This window comes from Oncorhynchus tshawytscha, linkage group LG33 (genome assembly GCF_018296145.1).
Source record: "Oncorhynchus tshawytscha isolate Ot180627B linkage group LG33, Otsh_v2.0, whole genome shotgun sequence".
NCBI lineage: Eukaryota > Metazoa > Chordata > Actinopteri > Salmoniformes > Salmonidae > Oncorhynchus > Oncorhynchus tshawytscha.
Genome location: NC_056461.1, coordinates 15,195,008 through 15,216,435, shown reverse-complemented (window position 1 = coordinate 15,216,435; position 21,428 = coordinate 15,195,008). Strand labels below are relative to the sequence as shown.

General features: G+C 41.7%; 1 protein-coding gene across 11 annotated transcripts in view; it reads right to left on the bottom strand.

The window, feature by feature from the left end:
- The window catches only part of LOC112247333 (SET binding factor 1), a 76,725-nt gene that overhangs the window by 39,518 nt on the left and 15,779 nt on the right, over positions 1–21,428 (bottom strand). For 7 of the 11 annotated variants that reach the window (XM_042311116.1, XM_042311122.1, XM_042311119.1 and 4 more), the window contains exons 2-6: positions 6,780–6,865; positions 5,942–6,079; positions 1,590–1,715; positions 1,246–1,356; positions 542–628 (exon numbers count right to left, since the gene is read on the bottom strand). In XM_042311116.1, coding sequence (XP_042167050.1) covers positions 542–628; positions 1,246–1,356; positions 1,590–1,715; positions 5,942–6,079; positions 6,780–6,865 — 548 coding nt within the window. The remainder of the gene's footprint in view (positions 1–541; positions 629–1,245; positions 1,357–1,589; positions 1,716–5,941; positions 6,080–6,779; positions 6,866–21,428) is intronic. The other 4 variants (XM_042311123.1, XM_042311124.1, XM_042311125.1 and 1 more) reach the window with 1 other exon arrangement.

The window sequence follows — 21,428 nt, the reverse complement described above, 5'->3', positions numbered from 1 at the left end:
TCCAATGCATGAAGGTCTCTGAGTGTGTGTAAGTCAAGTGTATGTTTGTTTTTGTTTGCAAGATCTGCGCGTGTCTGTGTTAATGCTGTTTAGTCCACTCTCTCATTCAGACCACAGCACTGCCTGCTATGAGGCCATCTGGTGCCCCATATGGTCACCCTCAGAGATCCAATGTGTGTTCCTCATCAAGTGAAAAGTCTACACACTTCTATAACAGATCAACAATGGCGAACACGTCAGATCGATCCACGACAAACAACGGCACATAGAATCAAAACAGTTCATTGATTTTAAAAAGGTCTCAAAAATGATCAAAATGACTGACAGGTTAATGTAGCATGGAATATGCAGCATCGCTAGGCCACAAAACCCACAAAAGCAGATTAGTGCAAACCACTGAGTGAATATTAATCAGCATGGTTTGAGATGATTACAGGAAATACAAAACATACTTTTTAGAATCGTCATGTTTATCTAAATAGCTAAAAAAATCACAATGAGGCAAGCGGATTGGTAAGAAGCTGCCGGAAGGTGATGTTACCTGGTCCTGAAAGCAGCCCAGTAGCCAGTCACAGGCTAGGGCCTGAGGAACCGAAAGATTTAAACTACATACTGGGGACTCATTTATCTGTAACACACAGGAGGAACCAATGTACAGCGGAGTTCAATGGCATGTTACACAAGGGAACAAAATGTACAGAAATGTACGTATAGGCCCAATATAGTAGTAGTACTACAATATAGTAGTAGTATGTTACACTGTAGCATCCTTGAATTATTTTGAGACAAACAGTACGTTTAAATTGTGCATATAGGGCGAATACAAGCGCTAAGTAGATATTCCTATACATAGTGTGTAGAAGTGGAGGCTGCTGAGGGTAGGACGGCTCATAATAATGGCTGGAACAGCGCAAATGGAATGGCATCAGACACATGGAAACCATGTGTTTGATGTATTTGATACCATTCCACTAATTCCGCTCAAGCCATTACCACAAGGATGGCCTGTGCTGAGGACCCGAAATTGACTCGGCACTGTGGGTTAGCATAGCACACCCGCTAATGCTAAGCTACAACGCTAACGCTACAATTAAGCTAATGTGCTAGCAGTCGGCATCGGCCAATATGCTAAGCTAATATGCTAGCAGGTTGGATGGGGCTAACAAGCTAATAGGCTAGCTGGATTGGAGTGTTGCACTGCTCAGGAGAATACGTACAAGTCAGTATGCATGCAGGTGCGTTTACCTGAGAACCACCAGCAACGGGGATGACGCAGGTGAGGAGGTTTCCGATCACTGTTTCCAAGGGAACACTGAGGCTGTCCACGTGCACGGTGTAGATGAGCCCCAAACAGTTCTGCACAGGGGAGGCACCCAGTCAGAAGACAAGAACAACCTTTCCTTGACTTGTAGTGAAATGACAAATGAGGTTTGTGTGGAAAATAACACATCTACTACTTAAAGCAAAATACAGCCAAATCAAGCCTAGATTTGTCTCAAACACACTTCGTTGTAACAAGAAACAGAGATGAGAAGTGCAATGGGAGTATCGGACAGGGACATGGAGTATTGTTTTGAGGTGCATTGTACCCTGAAAACCTCTGTGTGGTCCAGACGGGACACCAGCACCAGGCTCTTGGGGGCAAAGACCTGGGCCGGCTGGACCAGCCCTGGGACTTCGTCCTCATCCACCTCACTGGCCTCAGCTTTCTGTAGCTACACACACAGAAAGACACAGAATATCATACAGTGTACAGAACGTAGCCTACCCTGTGCAAATGTTCTATAGATGTATCATTAAAGATCAAATGTAATATCAGGACGTCAAGTACTGCTTGGAACATTTATAAATTGTTATCGGTTTCTCATATGATCAGATCGTCTTATTTCCACAACTTTGTTGCCAGCGTAAAATGTAGGGATAAACACTTGCTATACAGTACAGCTTAGAGGTCAACCGATTAATCGGAATGGCAGATTTCAAGTTTTCATAACAATCGGAAATCGTTAATTTTGGACTCAGTTTAAAAAAAAAAAATTTTACACCTTTATTTAATCTTTATTTAACTAGGCAAGTCAGTTAACTTATGGCTAAAATCCCGTTGACGGGAGCGATATGACAACAGCCAGTGAAAGTGCAGGGCGCCAATTTTAAAACATCTAAAATCTCAATTAAAATTCCTCAAACATACATGTATCTCATACCATTTTAAAGCAAATCTTGTGAATCTCACCACAGTGTCCGATTTCAAATATGCTTTACAGCAAAAGCACCACAAACAATTATGTTAGGTCACCACATAGACATAGAAAAACACAGCCATTTTTTTTCCAGCCAAAGAGAGGAGTTTCAAAAAACACAAAGAGATAAAATTAATCACTAACCTTTGATGATCTTCATCAGATGACACTCATAGGATTTCATGTCACACAATACATGTATGTTTTGTTTGATAAAGTTCATATTTATCAAAATATGAGTTTACATTGGCGAATTGCATTCACTAGTTCCAAAAACATCCAGTGATTTTGCATAGCCACATCATTCAACAGAAATACTCATCATAAATGTAGATGATAATACAAGTTATACACATGGAATTATAGATATTACCTCTCCTTAATGCAACCTCTGTCTGACTTCAAAAAACTTTACGGAATAAGCAAACCATGCAAAAATCTGAGACGGGGCTCAGAAGAATGTCGCAATAGCCGCCATGTTGACGTCAACATAAACAAGAAATTACATGATAAATATTCCCTTACCTTTGATGATCTACATCAGAACGCACTCCAGGAATCCCAGGTCCACAATCAATCATTAGGATGTTTTTAACATATAGCTTCAATAAAGTTCCAACCCAGATTATTCCTTTGTGTCTTCATGAGCAATGGAACGCAAGTGGATACCATGAGGAATGCGCGTGATCAGAAAATGACTGACTGCCAGACACCTGATAGATTCTGCTCTCATTCACTCACACAACACAGCACAGCAGAGGTCTCATTCAAATTTCTATAGATGATTGATATCTAGTGGAACCCCTACGCAGTGCAACATCATTAATATATCAGGGGCATTTCATTGGGGACTGTGGTGAATACATACAAAGCTCAGATTTCTCACTTCCTGTTTTGATTTCTCCTCAGGATATTGCCTGCCATATGAGTTATTATTATATTAGCAACAGACTGAGGAGCAGGCCGTTTACTTTGGGCAACTTATTCATCCAACTACTCAATACTGCCCCCCAGCCATAAGAAGTTAACTTCTTCGATATAGGGGGCGCTCTTTTAATTTTTGGATTTAAAAAAACGTTCCCGTTTTAAACAAGATATTTTGTCACGAAAAGATGCTCGACTATGCATATAATTGACAGCTTTGGAAAGAAAACACTGACGTTTCCAAAACTGCAAAGATATTATCTGTGAGTGCCACAGAACTGATGCTACAGGCGAAACCAAGATTAAATTTCAAACAGGAAATGCCCCAGATTCTGAAGGCACTGTGTTCCAATGTTTCCTTATATGGCTGTGAATGCGCCAGGAATGAGCCTACACTTTCTGTCGTTTCCCCAAGGTGTCTGCAGCATTGTGACGTATTTGTAGGCATATCATTGGAAGATTGACCATAAGAGACTACATTTACCAGGTGCCCGCTTGGTGTCCTCCGTCAAAATTATTGCGTAATCTCCAGCTGCGTGCAATTTTCCATTTGGTTCAGAGGAGAAACCAAACTGCCACGAATGATTTATCATCAAATAGATATGTGAAAAACACCTTGAGGATTGATTCTAAACAACGTTTGCCATGTTTCTGTCGATATTATGGAGTTAATTTGGAAAAAAGTTTGGCGTTGTAATGACTGAATTTTCTGGGTTTTTTCTTAGCCAAACGTGATGAACAAAACGGAACGATTTCTCCTACACAAATAATCTTTTTGGAAAAACTGAACATTTGCTATCTAACTGAGAGTCTCCTCATTGAAAACATCAACAAGGTAAATTATTTTATTTGAATGCTTTTCTTGTTTTTGTGAAAATGTTGCCTGCTGAATGCTAGGCTTAATGCTATGCTAGCTATTAATACTCTTACACAAATGCTTGTGTAGCTATGGTTGAAAAGCATATTTTGAAAATCTGAGATGACAGTGTTGTTAACAAAAGGCTAAGCTTGTGAGCCAATATATTTATTTCATTTCATTTGCGATTTTCATGAATAGTTAATGTTGCGTTATGGTAATGAGCTTGAGGCTATAATTACGCTCCCGGATACGGGATTGCTCGACGCTAGAGGTTAAGTAGACATTCTTATTTTCAATGACGGCCTAGGAACGGTGGGTTAACTGCCTTGTTCAGGGGCAGAACGACAGATTTTTACCTTGTCAGCTCGGTGATTCAATCTTGCAACCTTACGGTTAACTAGTCCAACGCTCTAACCACCTGCCTCACGAGGAGACCGCCTGTTACGCGAATGCAGTAAGAAACCACGGTAAGTTGCTAGCTAGCATTAAACTTAATCAATCAAAATCACTAGTTATAACTACACATGGATGATATTACTAGTTTATCTAGTGTGTACTGCGTTGCATATAATCGATGCAGTGCGCATTCGCGAAAAAGGACTGTCGTTGCTCCAACATGTACCTAACCATAAACACCAATGCCTTTCTTAAAATCAAAACACAGAAGTACATATTTTTAAACCTGCATATTTAGCTAAAAGAAATCCAGGTTAGCAGGCCATATTAACCAGGTGAAATTGTGTCACTTCTCTTGCGCTCATTGCACGCAGAGTCAGGGTATATGCAACAGTTTGGGCCGCCTGGCTCATTGCAAACTAATTTGCCAGAATTTTACGTAATTATGACATAACATTAAAGGTTGTGCAATGTAACAGGAATATTTAGACTGATGGATGCCACCCGTTAGATAAAATACAGAACGGTTCCGTATTTCACTGAAAGAATAAACGTCTTGTTTTCGAGATGATAGTTTCCGGATTCGACCATATTAATGACCTGCGGCTCGTATTTCTGTGTGTTGTTATGTTATAATTAAGTCTATGATTTGATAGAACAGTCTGACTGAGCGATGGTAGGCACCAGCAGGCTCATAAGCATTCATTCAAACAGCACTTTCGTGAGTTTTGCCAGCAGCTCTGCTGTTTATGACTTCAAGCCTATCAACTCCCGAGATTAGGCTGGTGTAACAATGTGATGTGAAATGGCTAGCTAGTTAGTAGGGTGCGCGCTAATAGCGTTTCAAACGTCACTCACTCTGAGACTTGGAGTGGTTGTTCCCCTTGCTCTGCATGGGTAACGCTGCTTTGAGGGTGGCTGTTGTCGTTGTGTTCCTGGTTCGAGCCCAGGTAGGAGCAAGGAGAGGTACGGAAGCTATACTGTTACACTGACAATACTAAAGTGCCTATAAGAACATCCAATAGTCAAAGGTTAATGAAATACAAATGGTATAGAGAGAAATAGTCCTATAAACCTGGGAATATTGAAGACTCCTGTTAAAGGGAACCACCAGCTTTCATATGTTCTCATGTTCTGAGCAAGGAACTTAAACGTTAGCTTTCTTACATGGCACATATTGCACTTTTACTTCAACACTTTGTTTTTGCATTATTTAAACCAAATTGAACAGCTAAATTGATTGTATTGATGTATTATATTAAGTTCAAATAAGTGTTCATTCAGTATTGTTGCAATTGTCATTATTACAAACAAATAAATAAAAGTTTGTTTTTTTAAATCGGCCGATTTAATCGGTATCGGCTTTTTTTGGTCCGCCAATAAATCGGCATTGAAAAATCATAATCGGTCAACCTCTAGTACAGCTATAAGGATACTGTTATTGGTTCATAATGACATTGGCTCAGTGTGTGAGGAGTAGTGTGGCTAGGGGGAATCTTCTCTTTCTCCTCTAGTCTCTCACCTGTGGGTTGTCCAGGCCCTCCCAGAACGTGAAACAGGCACAGTAGTGACGCTCTGAGTTGATGTCGGTCAGAACCGACACAAAGAACGACGGACGCTCCCTCTCTGGAACTAACTGCCATCCGTTGGGCTGACAGAACTGAGAGAGAAAAGGAGATGGGGAGAAAGAGGAGGAGGGAGGAGGAGGGAGAGGGTGAGATCGACAGAAAATGAGTCAATGGGCGCAGGGGTTGAGAAAGAAGGGAAGAAGGAGGGAAAAGGGAATGAGGTGAAAGGGATAGAAGGAGAGGAGGGAGAGATAGATGAGGAAGCACGAGAGAGAGAGCGATGACAGGAGAGGAACATACAGTATTAGTGGGCCGTATCCCAGTGTGGTATGTCACATGTCCCTACTCTGCATCTCTGTGACTCACCTCTGATCTCTAGCCTATCATTAGGTTATTTTCCACCACTAGGCTACACCAAGTTAAGAAAACTTTCCACGTGTCAGAAATGATTAACCTTACACCCTTATTTTGGATCGGGGTGAGAAATAGGCTAGAAGCAAACCAAGGAATAACCATTGTTCTGTAGGCATTCATCTTGTAAAACATAATGAACACTTAGGAATTCTTCAATACTGACTCGGGCAAAAAACACGAGACAATAATGAGGTAATCAATACTGGAATAAGGGTTATTTGGGAGACATTAAATACACATTAACAGTAAATTATTCAGGGTGATGTTGATCCCTTCATGATGCAACCTTTCTTCAGGTTACGGATGATGCATGTAGCATCGGGTAAATATGTAGGCTATTGTGCATTTGTTTGTGTGCGAGTAATGTTAGTTACATACCAGTTCGATGCCTTGTGGAAAGGGATTGTCCTCCCAGTCTTTCTCAGGAAAGCGCTGGAGAATGTGACCTTGGCCCTCACTGCCCCCTGGAGAACGCGAGAGAAAAGAGGGTGACAAAAGTCAGGTCAGAACTCTTGATCAGAGAGCCAAGTTATCTGTCAGGGCCTAGTCCACTACTGTATGGCTGGGGATTACAAGGGACCTCACCATACGATATTATTACAATACTTAGGTGCCGGTACGATATGTATTGCGATTCTCATGATTCTATATGTATTGCAATTCAATACTGCGATTTCATGTTCCAAACATATTTCTCACTATATTGCTGCACAGAGACAAGAGAGAACATGAGAAAATGAGTTGGAAACTAAAGTGCTGAAAATATGTTAACTCACTGTTTAAAAAAATATATTTAAAAAAATTAATAAAAATATAGGCTGTACCCTAGCGCAGCTACAGCCGATTAGCACTAACGCTCATTTTTACAAGTTGATACTTCGAGTCAGCTATAGTCCACTGATTTGACAAGCGCACGCGCGCACGCACACACACACACAGAACTTTGTTCATGTGTTTTAGCTAACCTCATGACCAAACACACACAATGCTCTAAATGTCATAACCCTCTGAAGTCTTTAGTGGTGTTATGTGGACTGTGTCATGTGCATTCCAAAGGAAGTGCACCCCTATTGATAAAACTAACACACATGTATGGTTGTATTGGACATGAGACATGCACTTCTGTCTCTCTCCTAGTTGGGCAGGATATCAACCCTGATAACATGACCCTTAACCCATTAGATATTAATGAAGCGAATGGGAAATATGATTGTTGATTCAGATTTAAATTTCCTGAAATGTACCAGAAGTAGCTAATACAGGTATATTTCATACTGATATTTCTGACCACTTTCCAATGTTCCACTTCTCGTTGGCAACTGGAAATGAACAGATGGGAATGATTAGAAGCGTTACATGTAAAATGTTTAACTCAAGTAATTGTGAGCGCTTTAAGATGTTTATTGATGATATTTCATAGGAAAATGTTTATAAATCAGGCCGATGTGGAATCTGCTTTCCAGACTTTTTTCACATCTTTCATTTCACCACTGCTTTCCCTTAGTTAAACCACGTAAGAGAGCAGCAGAAGGGTTCTGGAAACCTTGGTTTACAACCAGTCTCAAAAAATCCTCAGTTAAAAAAACAACAAGTTGTATAAAAAGTCCCCCACAAATCCCTCTCCCCTGAATTCTGCAAATTACAAAAAATATATGAACAAATTTATTTACTCACCTACTTTAGATACCCCCCCAAAATATATAATTTTACTAACAAATTCCAAGAATCCTTCAATAATATTAAGTCAACTTGGAAAATCATCAATAAACTGTTGAATAAGAAAAAGGCATCTACAGCTATCCCATCTAAATGTATAGTTGGAAATAAGACAGTGATCCTGATGGTATTTCATGTTAATTTAATCACTTTGTGAATGTGGGTGCCTCTTTGATGAAATCCATGTCTTCCTTGATCACGGAGTCTCCAACGTATACCTTCACCAAATCTACGCAAACTGGTATTGTTCCTAAAGATGTGATAATTGGCAAAGTTATCCCACTCTATAAATCTGGGGATCCAAGATCTTTTACAAATTATCACCCAAAATTCTAGAAAAATTGGTGTTTAAGAGAATGTTGAAACATTTAAAATCAACACTATTCTATATGAGGATCGTAAAAACTACTCCAACGATATGTCTCTTCTGCATCTTGTGGATAAAATATTTACAGCCCTTAACAATTAATAGGCTCGTCATCTTTCTAGATTTAGCCAAATCTTTTGACATGGTTGATCATGAAATATTACTTCCTAAATTGCATTATGTTTTTCATGATTATACATATAATTGGATGTATAGTTATGTTTATGATCGAAAATAATTTGTTTACGCAAATAGCTGTGCATCTACCAGGGCCAAGATATCCTGTGGTGTCCCACAGGGTTTGAAAATTGGACCTTTCTTATTCCTAATCTATATTAATGGCCTTGCTGATGTGTCCTCTACCATACTTCCCATGCTCTTCACTGGTGATACCAATTTGATTTTATCACATAAGAATTTTGATTCAATAGTTCATGAAGCCCACTCAGGCACGGCAACATTTCATGAATGGTTCCAGATAAACTAATTATCTTTAAATGTAAAAAAAAAAAAAAAAAAAAAATTGAACTTTATAGTATTCACTATTAAGAATAAGAAATATTGTATAAAAAATGTATACAATAATTTTAAAAAGCCAGAATCGCAATTGGTGGGAATGAAATGGAATAAGTTACATCCACTAGATTCCTCTGAGTTCTAATTGATGAAAAGTTGACCTGGAAAGATCATATTACATTTGTCTACAGCAAAGTGATGAAATCTGTTGGTATCATCAGAATTGCTTCCTACCTCTTTACTATAGCTTAATTTACCCAGATCTCAATTACTGTAATATTGTCTGGGTTAGTATTTATAGGGATGCAGAACATAAAATCGGTGAGCGTATTGGAATAGGCTGATATTAGATTACAAATGCCAACGTCGGCATCGGCCCGATGTCTAGTTTAACTCCGATGTACAAAACCGATGTCAAAGCTGACGTGCATACCTTTATTATATAACGTAAGTAGATGACGTAATGATGCCAAAAAGATATACAGCGCTACGCAGAACAAAAGCAGAAAAATACTAAGCGTACACTTCCAACAACTAAACAAGTTCAAGTCGAGCAGTCATTTGAAAGAGTAAGAATATTTCAGCAAGACAACTCAAAAGGCGAAATCCATTAACGCCAAGATAATGGAATTCATTGCCCATGACAATCAACCATGCTCTGTCATAGATGATGTTGGCTTTCGCCGACTGGTCGATCCATCCCCGGTACACACTATTTTTCAGATGTTGCCCTACCGGAGTTACACAGTATTGTTGAAACACACATCCACTGCTATTAGCGTCACGACTGACATTTGGACCAGCGAGTCTGACAGCACAGTGGGTCGACGAGGATTTGGCACCAATAGAGATGGCAGCTTCAGTCCTAGTCTGTAGGAAACTGTGCAGTATTTTGTTTATGTATTATTTCTTACATAGTTAAGAAATACTTCCCAACATACAGCCGGGAAGAACTATTGGATATCAGAGACATCAACTTACCAGCACTACGACCAGGAATACGACATTCCCAAAGCGGATCATGCACCTCCCAGGGTATTTGAACTGATTCCAACATGTAACAACATACAGGAACTCAGTTCCCTTTGTTCACCTGACCTAGAATTCCTCACAATCAAATGCCGACGGTATTATCTCCCAAGAGAACTCTCCTAGGTTATTGTCACAGCCATGTATATCCCCCCTAAAGCATTTAAACAAAGCTAATTTGAGAACAAGGCTACCTAAAGTCTATCAGCATATCGAATGCAGTACATGGGTGAGTAACACGCTCCACCATTGCTACTCTAACTTCCACGAAGCCCTCCCCCGCCCTCCATTTGGCAAATCTGACCCTGACCCCATCTTGTTGCTCCCTTCCTATAGGCAAAAATTAAAACAGGAAGTGCCTGTGCTTAGGTCTATCCAACGCTGGTCTGACCAATCGGATTCCAAGCTTCAAGATTGCATCGATCACATGGACTGGGATTTGTTCCAGGTAGCCTCAGGGAATAACACTGATAATAACACAATAATACGCTGAGCGAGTTTATAAGGAAACCTATAGAAGATGTTGTACCCACTGACTATTAAAACCTTCCCTAACCAGAAACCATGGATGGATGGCAGCATTCGAACTAGACTGAAAGTATGTTCCACCACATTTAATCATGGCAAGGCAACTGGGAATATGGCCGAAGACAAACAGTGTAGTTATTCCATCCGTAAGGCAATCAAAACAACCAAAGTGTCAGTATAGAGACAAGGTCGAGTCGCAATCAACAGCTCAAACACGAGATGTATGTGGCAGGGTCTACAGACAATCACGGGTTACAAACAGAAAACCAGCCCTGTCGCAGACGTCAACGTCTTGCTTCCAGACAAACTAAACACCTTCTTTGCACGCTTTGAGGCTGATACAGTGCCACTGACGCAGCCCACTACCAAAGATTGTGGGCTCTCCTTCCTTGTGGCCGACGTGAGTAAAATATTTAAACGTGTTAATCCTCACAAGGCTGCCGGCCCAGAAGGCATCCCTAGCTGCGTCCTCAGCGCATGTGTAGACCAGCTGGCTGGTGTGTTTACGGACATATTCAATCAATCCCTATCCCAGGACGCTGTCCCCACATTCTTCAAGATGACCACCATTGTTCCTGTTCCCAAGAAAGCAAAGGTAACTGAACTAAATGACTACCGCTCCGTTTGTGACCCTGGGTCTCAAACCCGCCCTGTTCAATTGGGTCCTGGACTTCCTGACGGGCCACCCTCAGGTGGTGAAGGTAGGAAACAACATCTCCCCTCCTCAACACTAGGACCCCACAAGGGTGCGTTCTCAGCCCCCTCCTGTACTCCCGGTTCACCCACGACTGCATGTCATGCACACTTTCAACTCAATCATCAAGTTTGCAGACAACACAACAGTGGTAGGCCTGATTACCAACCACGACGAGACAGTCTACAGGGAGGTGGTGAGGGCTCTCGGAGTGTGGTGTCAGGAAAATAACCTCACTCAATGCCAGCAAAACAAAAGAGATGATTGTGGACTTCAGGAAACAGCAAAGGGAGCACCCCCCCTATCCACATCGACGGGACAGCAGTATAGAAGGTGGAAGGTTTTAAGTTCCTCTATGTACATATCACCAACAAACTGAAATAGTGCCTGTTCAAACTCCGGAGGCTGAAAAAAAATGTGGCTTGTCACCGAAAACCCTCACTAACTTTTACAGGTGCACAATTGAGAGCATCCTGTCGGGCTGTATCACCGCCTGGTACGGCAACTGCATCGCCCTCAACCGCATGGCTCTCCAGAGGGTGGTGTGTTCTGCACAACGCATCACTGGGGGCAAGCTACCTGTCCTCCAGGACACCTACAGCACCTGATGTCACAGGAAGGTCAAAAAGATAATTAAGGACAAACCACCCGAGCCACTGCCGACCATCCAGAAGGCGAAGTCAGTACAGGTGCATCAAACCTGGGACAGAGAGATTAAAAAACAGCTTATTTCTCAAGGCCATCAGATTGTTAAACAGCGCAGAGAGGTGGCTGCCTAATTAAAGACTTGATATCATTGGTCACTTTAATAAATGGAACACTAGTCACTTTAATAATGCCACAATGTTTACATATATGGCATTACTCATCTCGTGTATATACTGTATCCTACACTATGTATTCTATACTATTGCATCTTAGCCGCTCTGTCACTGCTCATCCATATATTTCTATATTCTTATCCCATTCCTTTACTAGATTGTGTGCATTTGGTTTTGTTGTGAAAATGTTGATATTACTTGTTAGATACTGCTGCACTGTCAGATCTAGAAGCATAAACATTTCGCTTTACTCACAACATCTGCTAACCATGTGTATGTGACCAATAAAATGATTTGATTTCGAACTGAAGCCGTACTGCACGCTCAAGAATGTGCTGGTTCTCATAACGCTGCTGCCATTTCAATGGCATTTGAGAACATGTTTAAAACATGAACACTCCTAGTTCCATTCAAACAACTGACTCGAGAAATAAGCTCAACTGCATCTGCAGCAGACGTGATTGTGGCGTTAAAACTTACAAAACTACTCGAGGCTGTGAACAAGCGATTCGGTGGCATTCTCGATAAGCCTCTTTACTGTGTCGCCACCATGCTCGACGCTAGGTACAAATAATGCTACTTCGATGCAGAAAAGAAACAGGGTTTACGTGAAATGTTACATACACAGCTGGACAAGATGGAAAGATGGAAATGGACACAATGACAGTGCGCACCGAGGAAGTGAGGCCACGGACAGACAGAGCTGAAACTTCAGTGCTTGACATGTATGATGAAATCCTGGTTGAGAATGAAACGACTGAATAAATGAACAAAACAGTACAGCAAGTAAGTGAAAGAAATAGGTTTTGATTATGTCCCCATTACCAGTAAAACATGTGTAAATTTCAACAAAATAACTTTTTGGTCGGTGTGGTTGGTGTGTGTGTGTGTGTGTGCGCGCGTAACCTTTATTTAAGTAGTCAGTTAAAGAACAAATTCTTACAGTGACAGCCTACCCCAACCAAACCCGGACAACGCTGGGCCAATTGTGCGCCGCCCTATGGGACTCCAAATCACAGCCAGATGTGATACAGCCTTGATTCAAACCAGGGACTGTATTGATGCCTCTTGCACTGAGACTCAGTGCCTTAGACCACTGCGTCTGTGTGTGTGTTAACTATTTAACTGCACTAGAATTCTTAAAAAGGCAGCAGAAAAAATTGTATATTGGTTATCTGTATCGTTTTTTGGCATGGAAAATATTGGATATCGGTATCGGCCAAAAATGTAATATCAGTGCATCCCTAGTATTTATATTTTAGTCTTTTAGCAGACGCTCTTATCCAGAGCAGTATTGAGTGGATACATTTTCAATTTTTTTTCCGTACTGGTACCCCCGTGGGAATCTAACCCACAACCCTGTTGTTGTAAGAACAATGCTCTACCAACTGAGCCACATGGGACTGCACCTATGCCTCCTATCTACACAAATTACTCATCATAGAAAATACATTTCCAAGACAAGCCACCTCCTCTAATAACCTAGCTCCATCCACAGGGTTGACCAACCAGTGCCCACGCACAGTGGCTAACCAGGCTTTCTGCATTGTGTCCCACCCACCACCTGCCAACCCCTCTTTTACGCTACTGCTACTCTCTGCTCATCGTATACGCATAGTCACTTTAACCTTATCTACATGTAAATACTACCTCAAAACAGCCTGACTAACCGGTGTCTGTATGTAGCCTCGCTACTTTTATAGCCTGTCTTTTTACTGTTATTTTATTTCTTTACCTACCTATTGTTCACCTAATACATTTTTTGCCCTATTGGTTTGAGCCTGTAAGTAAGCATTTCACTGTTGTATTCAGTGCACGTGACAAATAAACTTTGATTTGCACCTTTATTTACGAAACTCATACCTCCCAGACAATTTACTGAAACCCTTCAATGGATTCTTCCGGGTTAATTCTGAAATCTATCTATATAGCAAGACACTGCGATAACCTTCACCCTCCCAACTGCCACACCTCACATAGCCAATTCTCTATCAGATACAGAGGTACCATACTCTGTAATTCTTATCTTCACATTGCCAAAACATCATCATCCCTCAATAACTTCAAGGCAAGACTGGGGGTCAGCCTGATGAACCAAACTACTCAGTAATCTCCTCCATATAGCCCAACTCTCACACAGACATTTAAACAAAACAAACTGTTTATAATGTGTTGTGATTGCTGATCAGTTCATTTGTACATTTACGATTAGTGGGTTTTGTTATGTGTTTTAACAAACCTTTTCTATTTTTGTACTTGAATTGTATATAGTTTGTGGTGTGGTTTTTACAGTATATAAGGCCCTTGGGCTTCTAACCACACCTACACAGTTTATTTATTTATTTGTTGTTATCTGTATTGTCGATCACTTATTTTCTTTGGTGCCAATAAATTAAACTAAAAAGTATTGTGATATGTAACTATTGATCCCCCACTTTACTGTCAGTCTGTCGTAAAGAAAAAGATGAGCTCAATGCCAAACTGTTACTTCATGACACAGTTATTGTTGACACAGTGGTTGAGGTACTTTCAGTCTAAGGGCTCAGACACATCAACGGCGTTTGCTGGCCGGGAGTACTTCACCTCTGCATGTAATTTGCAAATTGAGCGTGCACAGATTTCACATGTACTGTAGATTCACATGAAGAATGTCGGCAGAAAAACATCTAAAGTGGGTGGTCCCTAAAACAAAGCACGCTGAACGATCGGCAGACGAACGCTGGATCCACATTTGTGTAACGTGTGTGAGCCTTAAACCTGGCCTTGAGGGATCATGACCCAGAAGGGACTGGCCTTGTTCCAGGCTGCCTCACTAATAGGCACACTTTCTTGGCACAACGCCCTTGCGATTATTCCCGAACACAGTATGATTTATCTTCAGACTTCAGCTAAGATGTCAGTGCTGCTTGTCTTAGCAGAATGACAAAAGCCTTCTTACATAACCTCTACAAATCACTCTGTTAACCATCATTTGAGCTTCTCTGTCCAGACAGTCGTCTTCACACAGAATTCACTTTATATCACAGCATGAGACCAATCACTGAAAGAGACATTATTCACAAAGTAAAGAAGGAAGAGAGAGTTTGTGGTTGAATGCTGCATCAGTCTGAGAGAATAACAAAAGTCTCAGGCTCTTTATCCCGGGGAACAAAACCAAGAGCCCGCTAAGCCCAGTCACAATACAAACAACAACTATAGGGCAGGCAGGCAGCTCCCAAAACCAAACACACAGATGGGAAGGAAATAGCCTACTCATCGTCTCTTCTGCACACTCTCCTTCTCCCCTTCACCCATCTCCTCTTACTCATCTCACCTTTGCTACCATCCCTGTCTCGCTCTCCCTTTCTCGTGAGAAGGTGGGAGTCATGAGACAGTGGGTTGTGTTCAGTAGACCAGCTGTCCTTCATTCCTGAGCACTTTTTTAAAAACTTTCTGGTGTCAAAAACACTTTGACCAGTCAAACACAGTGCTGCAGAAATGCAGGCAGCCAGCCTTTCATATTACATGTACTCTCTCATTCGTTTAAAACACCACTCACGTTCTGTCTAAACAGACGTGAGCAGCGGGTCAGGGACCAGGAAGGAATTTACATTTTCAACTTTATCGCACTGCTGTTTATTAATTTAGACCTCCTTCGTGCTACATTAAGTGATGTGCAGGTAGCATATAAAGTGACGGGATGGCTAGTGGTAGATTATCAATAGTACATCTGGCTAAATTATCCATACTAGAATACCACTTACAAGTGCATGTAAAATACATTCCTTCATTTTAAGTAGTATGCTAGAGTGGATATTGAAACGTATTGTTTCAGTGGCAGCCAGGTGGTGGTGGTGTGTTTTCTACATGTACTCCTCAGTGGTGGACTGTAAACTGTGACAGAAGAGAGGAGCTCATAAAAACTTCCTTAAGGTTTGGCTCTGAGAACTTCAGCACGTAGCACAGGTAGGTGTGTGTGTCTATCTCACAGAATATAGTCCTCATGCATTTTGTGTGTGTAAGTGCACGTAGTATATGTTGAATGGGTTAATCTGTGCAGTAAGAGCTTATGAGACCAATAATTGGTCTAAAGTAGAATATTTGACAGTACCTGTCTGTTGCTACATGCACGTGGCCTGGCCAGTGTTCACACATCTGTGTTTGCAATGCAACTAGTCTAGGGCTGGGCAATATGGCCTAAAAATCATATCTTGATTTTTGTTCAAACATATGGGTGATTCACAATATATACAGTGTACAAAATAGTAAGAACACCAAATATCGAGCCCCCCCGCAGAACAGCCTCAATTTGTCAGGGTATGGAGTCTACAAGGTGTCGAAAGTGTTCCACAGGGACGCTGGTCCATGTTGACTCCAATGCTTCCCACAGTTGTGTCAAGTTGGCTGAGTGGTCCACCACCCAAAGGACATTCTTGACACACACAGGAAAATGTTGAGCATGAAAAACCCAGCAGTGTTGCAGTTCTTAGCACAAACCGGTGCGCCTGACACCTACTACCATACCCCGTTCAAAAGGCACTTCAAATGTTTCGTCTTACCCATTCACCCTCTGAATGGCACACACACAATCCATGTCTCAATTGTCTCAAGGCGTAAACAGTATTCTTTAACCCGTCTCCTCCCCTTCATTTCAACTGATTGAAGAAGATTTAACAAGTGACATCAATAAGAGATCATAGCTTTCACCTGGTCAGTCTGTCATGGAAAGAACAGGTGTTCATAATGTTTTGTAAACCGTGTATAAAGCCAATACCGATTAAAATCGGACATTTTTTTTAAACATTTTTTTGTAATAATGACAATTACAACCATACTAAATGAACACTTAATATAATACATCAATAAAATCAATTTAGCCTCAAATAAATAATGAAGCATGTTCAATTTGGTTTAAATAATGCAAAAACAAACTGTTGGAGAAGAAAGTAAAAGTGCAATATGTGCCATGTAAAAAAGCTAACGTTTAAGTTCCTTGCTCAGAACATGAGAACATATGAAAGCCGGTGGTTCCTTTTAACAAGAGTCTTCAATATTCCTAGGTAAGAAGTTTTAGGTTGTAGTTATTATAGGAATTATAGGACAATTTCTCTCTATACGATTTGTATTTCATATACCTTTGACTATTGGGTGTTCTTATAGGCACTTTAGTATTGCCAGTGTAACAGTATAGCTTCCGTCCCTCTCCTTGCCCCTACCTGGGCTCGAACCAGGAACACATTGACAACAGCCACCCTCGAAGCAGCGTTACCCATGCAGAGCAAGGGGAACAACCACTCCAAGTCTCAGAGCGAGTGACGTTTGAAACGCTATTAGCGCGCACCCTACTAACTAGCTAGCCATTTCACATCGGTTACACCAGCCTAATCTCGGGAGTTGATAGGCTTGAAGTCATAAACAGCTCAATGCTTGAAGCACAGTGACGAGCTGCTGGTAAAACGCACGAAAGTGCTGTTTGAATGAATGCTTACGAGCCTGCTGGTGCATACCATCGCTCAGTCAGACTGCTCTATCAAATCATAGACTTAGTTATAACATAATAACACACAAAAATACGAGCCTTAGGTCATTAATTTGGTCGAATCCGGAAACTATCATCTCGAAAACAAGACGTTTATTCTTTCAGTGAAATACGGAACCGTTCCATAAGTCTAAATATTCCTGTTACATTGCACAACCTTCAATGTTATGTCATAATTACATAAAATTCTGGCAAATTAGGTGGCCCAAACTGTTGCATATACACTGACTCTGCGTGCAATGAACGCAAGAGAAGTGACACAATTTCACCTGGTTAATATTGCCTGCTAACCTGGATTTCTTTTAGCAAAATATGCAGGTTTAAAAATAAACTGCTCAAAAAAATAAAAGGTAACACAATGTAATTCCAAGTCAATCACACTTCTGTGAAATCAAACTGTCCACTTAGGAAGCAACACTGATTGACAATACATTTCACATGCTGTTGTGCAAATGGAATAGACAACAGGTGGAAATTATAGGCAATTAGCAAGACACCCCCAATAAAGGAGTGGTTCTGCAGGTGGTGACCACAGACCACTTCTCAGTTCCTATGCTTCCTGGCTGATGTTTTGGTCACTTTTGAATGCTGGCGGTGCTTTCACTCTAGCGGTAGCATGAGACGGAGTCTACAACCCACACAAGTGGCTCAGGTAGTGCAGCTCATCCAGGATGGCACATCAATGCGAGATGTGGCAAGAAGGTTTGCTGTGTCTGTCAGCGTAGTGTCCAAAGCATGGAGGCGCTACCAGGAGACAGGCCAGTAGATCAGGAGATGTGTAGGAGGCCGTAGGAGGGCAACAACCCAGCAGCAGGACCGCTACCTCCGCCTTTGTGCAAGGAGGAGCAGGAGGAGCACTGCCAGAGCCCTGCAAAATGACCTCCAGCAGGCCACAAATATGCATGTGTCTGCTCAAACGGTCAGAAACAGACTCCATGAGGGTGGTATGAGGGCCCGACGCCCACAAGTGGGGGTTGTGCTTACAGCCCAACACCGTGCAGGACGTTTGGCATTTGCCAGAGAACACCAAGATTGGCAAATTCGCCACTGGCGCCCTGTGCTCTTCACAGATGAAAGCAGGTTCACACTGAGCACATGTGACAGACGTGACAGAGTCTGGAGACGCCGTGGAGAACGTTCTGCTGCCTGCAACACCCTCCAGCATGACCGGTTTGGTGGTGGGTCAGTCATGGTGTGGGGTGGCATTTCTTTGGAGGGCCGCACAGCCCTCCATGTGCTCACCAGAGGTAGCCTGACTGCCATTAGGTACCGAGATGAGATCCTCAGACCCCTTGTGAGACCATATGCTGGTGCGGTTGGCCCTGGGTTCCTCCTAATGCAAGACAATGCTACACCTCATGTGGCTGGAGTGTGTCAGCAGTTCCTGCAAGAGGAAGGCATTGATGCTATGGACTGGCCCGCCCGTTCCCCAAACCTGAATCCAATTGAGCACATCTGGGACATCATGTCTCGCTCCATCCACCAACGCCACGTTGCACCACAGACTGTCCAGGAGTTGGCGGATGCTTTAGTCCAGGTCTGGGAGGAGATCCCTCATGAGACCATCCGCCACCTCATCAGGAGCATGCCCAGGCGTTGTAGGGAGGTCATACAGGCACATGGAGGCCACACAGACTTGACTTGTTTTAAGGACATTACATCAAAGTTGGATCAGCCTGTAGTGTGGTTTTCCACTTTAATTTATAGTGTGACTCCAAATCCAGACCGCCATGGGTTGATAAATTTGATTTCCATTGATCATTTTTGTGTGATTTTGGTGTCAGCACATTCAACTATGTAAAGAAAAAACTATTTCATAAGTATATTTCATTCATTCAGATCTAGGATGTGTTATTTTAGTGTTCCCTTTATTTTTTTGAGCAGTGTATATACTTCTGTGTATTGATTTTAAGGAAGGCATTGATGTTTAGGTTAGGTACAGTCGTGCAACGATTGTGCTTTTTTCACAAATGCGCTTTTGTTAAATCATCCCACGTTTGGCAAAGTTGGCTGTCTTTGTTGGGAAGAAATAGTCTTCACAGAGTTCGCAACGAGGAAGGTTAGCAGGCAATATTGAATAAATATGCAGGTTTAAAAATATATACTTATGTATTGATTTTAAGAAAGGCTTTGGTGTTTATGGTTACACATTGGAGCAAGACAGTCCTTTTTCGCGAATATGCACTGCATCGATTATATGCAACGCAGGACAGGCTAGATAAACTAGTAATATCATCCATGTGTAGTTATAACTAGTGATTATGATTGATTAAGTTTAATGCTAGCTAGCAACTTACCTTGGCTTCTTACTGCATTCGCGTAACAGGCAGTCTCCTCGTGGAGTGCAATGTAATCAGGTGGTTAGAGCGTTGGACTAGTTAACTGTAAGGTTGCAAGATTGAATCCCCGAGCTGACAAGGTAAAAATCTGTCATTCTGCCCCTGAACAAGGCAGTTAACCCACCGTTCCTAGGCCATCATTGAAAATAAGAATGCGTTCTTAACTGACTTGCCTAGTTAAATAAAGGTGTAAAAAAATATATATAATTAAAAATCGGCCAAATCGGTGTCCCAAAATACAGATTTCTGATAGTTATGAAAACTTGAAATCGGCCCTAATTAAATCGGCCATTCCGATTAATCGGTCGACCTCTAATAATGCAGACATCCTGATGTTATACTAGGGAAATTGTATTTACAAAACTAGGGCTTCCTTGGCCCCAAGTCAGAGCAGGTCAACTGAGACCATGGCCCAGTGAGTCCCAGGAGCCAGGGTAAATCAGGGTAAATCTTCAGTGAAAATGGAGTAACTGGGCCCAGTAGTAACATTTCCCTCCATACAAACTTAGTGACCTAAAATGACCTTTGATAATAATAACGTTTCACAATAGACTACAGTTACCATAACAGACACAGTCAGGTACACACCCTGGCAGAGTGATTCCTCTGCCACAAGGTTGAGATATGCTATCAGCCTTGGGCAGTGATTGGGGTGGATAGAATAAAATCTAAATTGTATTTGTCACATGCTTCGTAAACAGGTGTCGACTAACAGTGAAATGCTTCCTTACGGGCCCTTCCCAACAATGCAGAGAAACAAGAGAAATAGTAGAAAAAAGTAACAGAAGGAATAAAACCACAATCTGCAATATTAAAGCTGACCCAGCCCCCATTAAAAAAAACACAAGGAATAACGTTAACTTGGCTATATAGTGCAGATAAGAGTGCTGTTTATGGCATTGAGTACAAAGCCAGGGTGCAGGACATTCTGCATCTGGTAAAGGTGATATTACCAAGCAGAGCTGAGGGAAGGAGTCTGCCTTAAGGCACAGACACAATTCAAGTGTTTGCCGGCCGAGAGTACTTAGCACTTCTGAACAAAGTGGCGGCTATAATTTGCAAAACGGACAAAAATGGCAACAGTCAGACGCCCAGGCGGGTGGTCCCTTACATACACTGTGTAGTCAGCAAGCAAACATTTGTGGCAGACAAACAGCACACCATACTTCGGTGCAATGTGTTTTCTTAAGCGCTTTCAGACAGCTAACAGAATGTCGCCTAGTAGCTAGCTGGCTACAGCAGGCCACTGTGTTTAGGCCAATGAGGTGCTAGCTAGCTAGCCAACCTGACATACTGTATAGCTAAGATAAATATAATCAGCTAGCTAACTTCATTTTAGCTTGTTATCTTGATGTATTTTTCATTGTAAATTAAAAACACATGCTGCAAATGCATGTGTTGATAACAGGCATGGAGGAGGTTGAACGGATTTGCCTCTTCAGCTGCCAGAAAGAGAGAGAGTAGTCTACTAGCTAGTTAGATTTTACGGGAGGTCATTA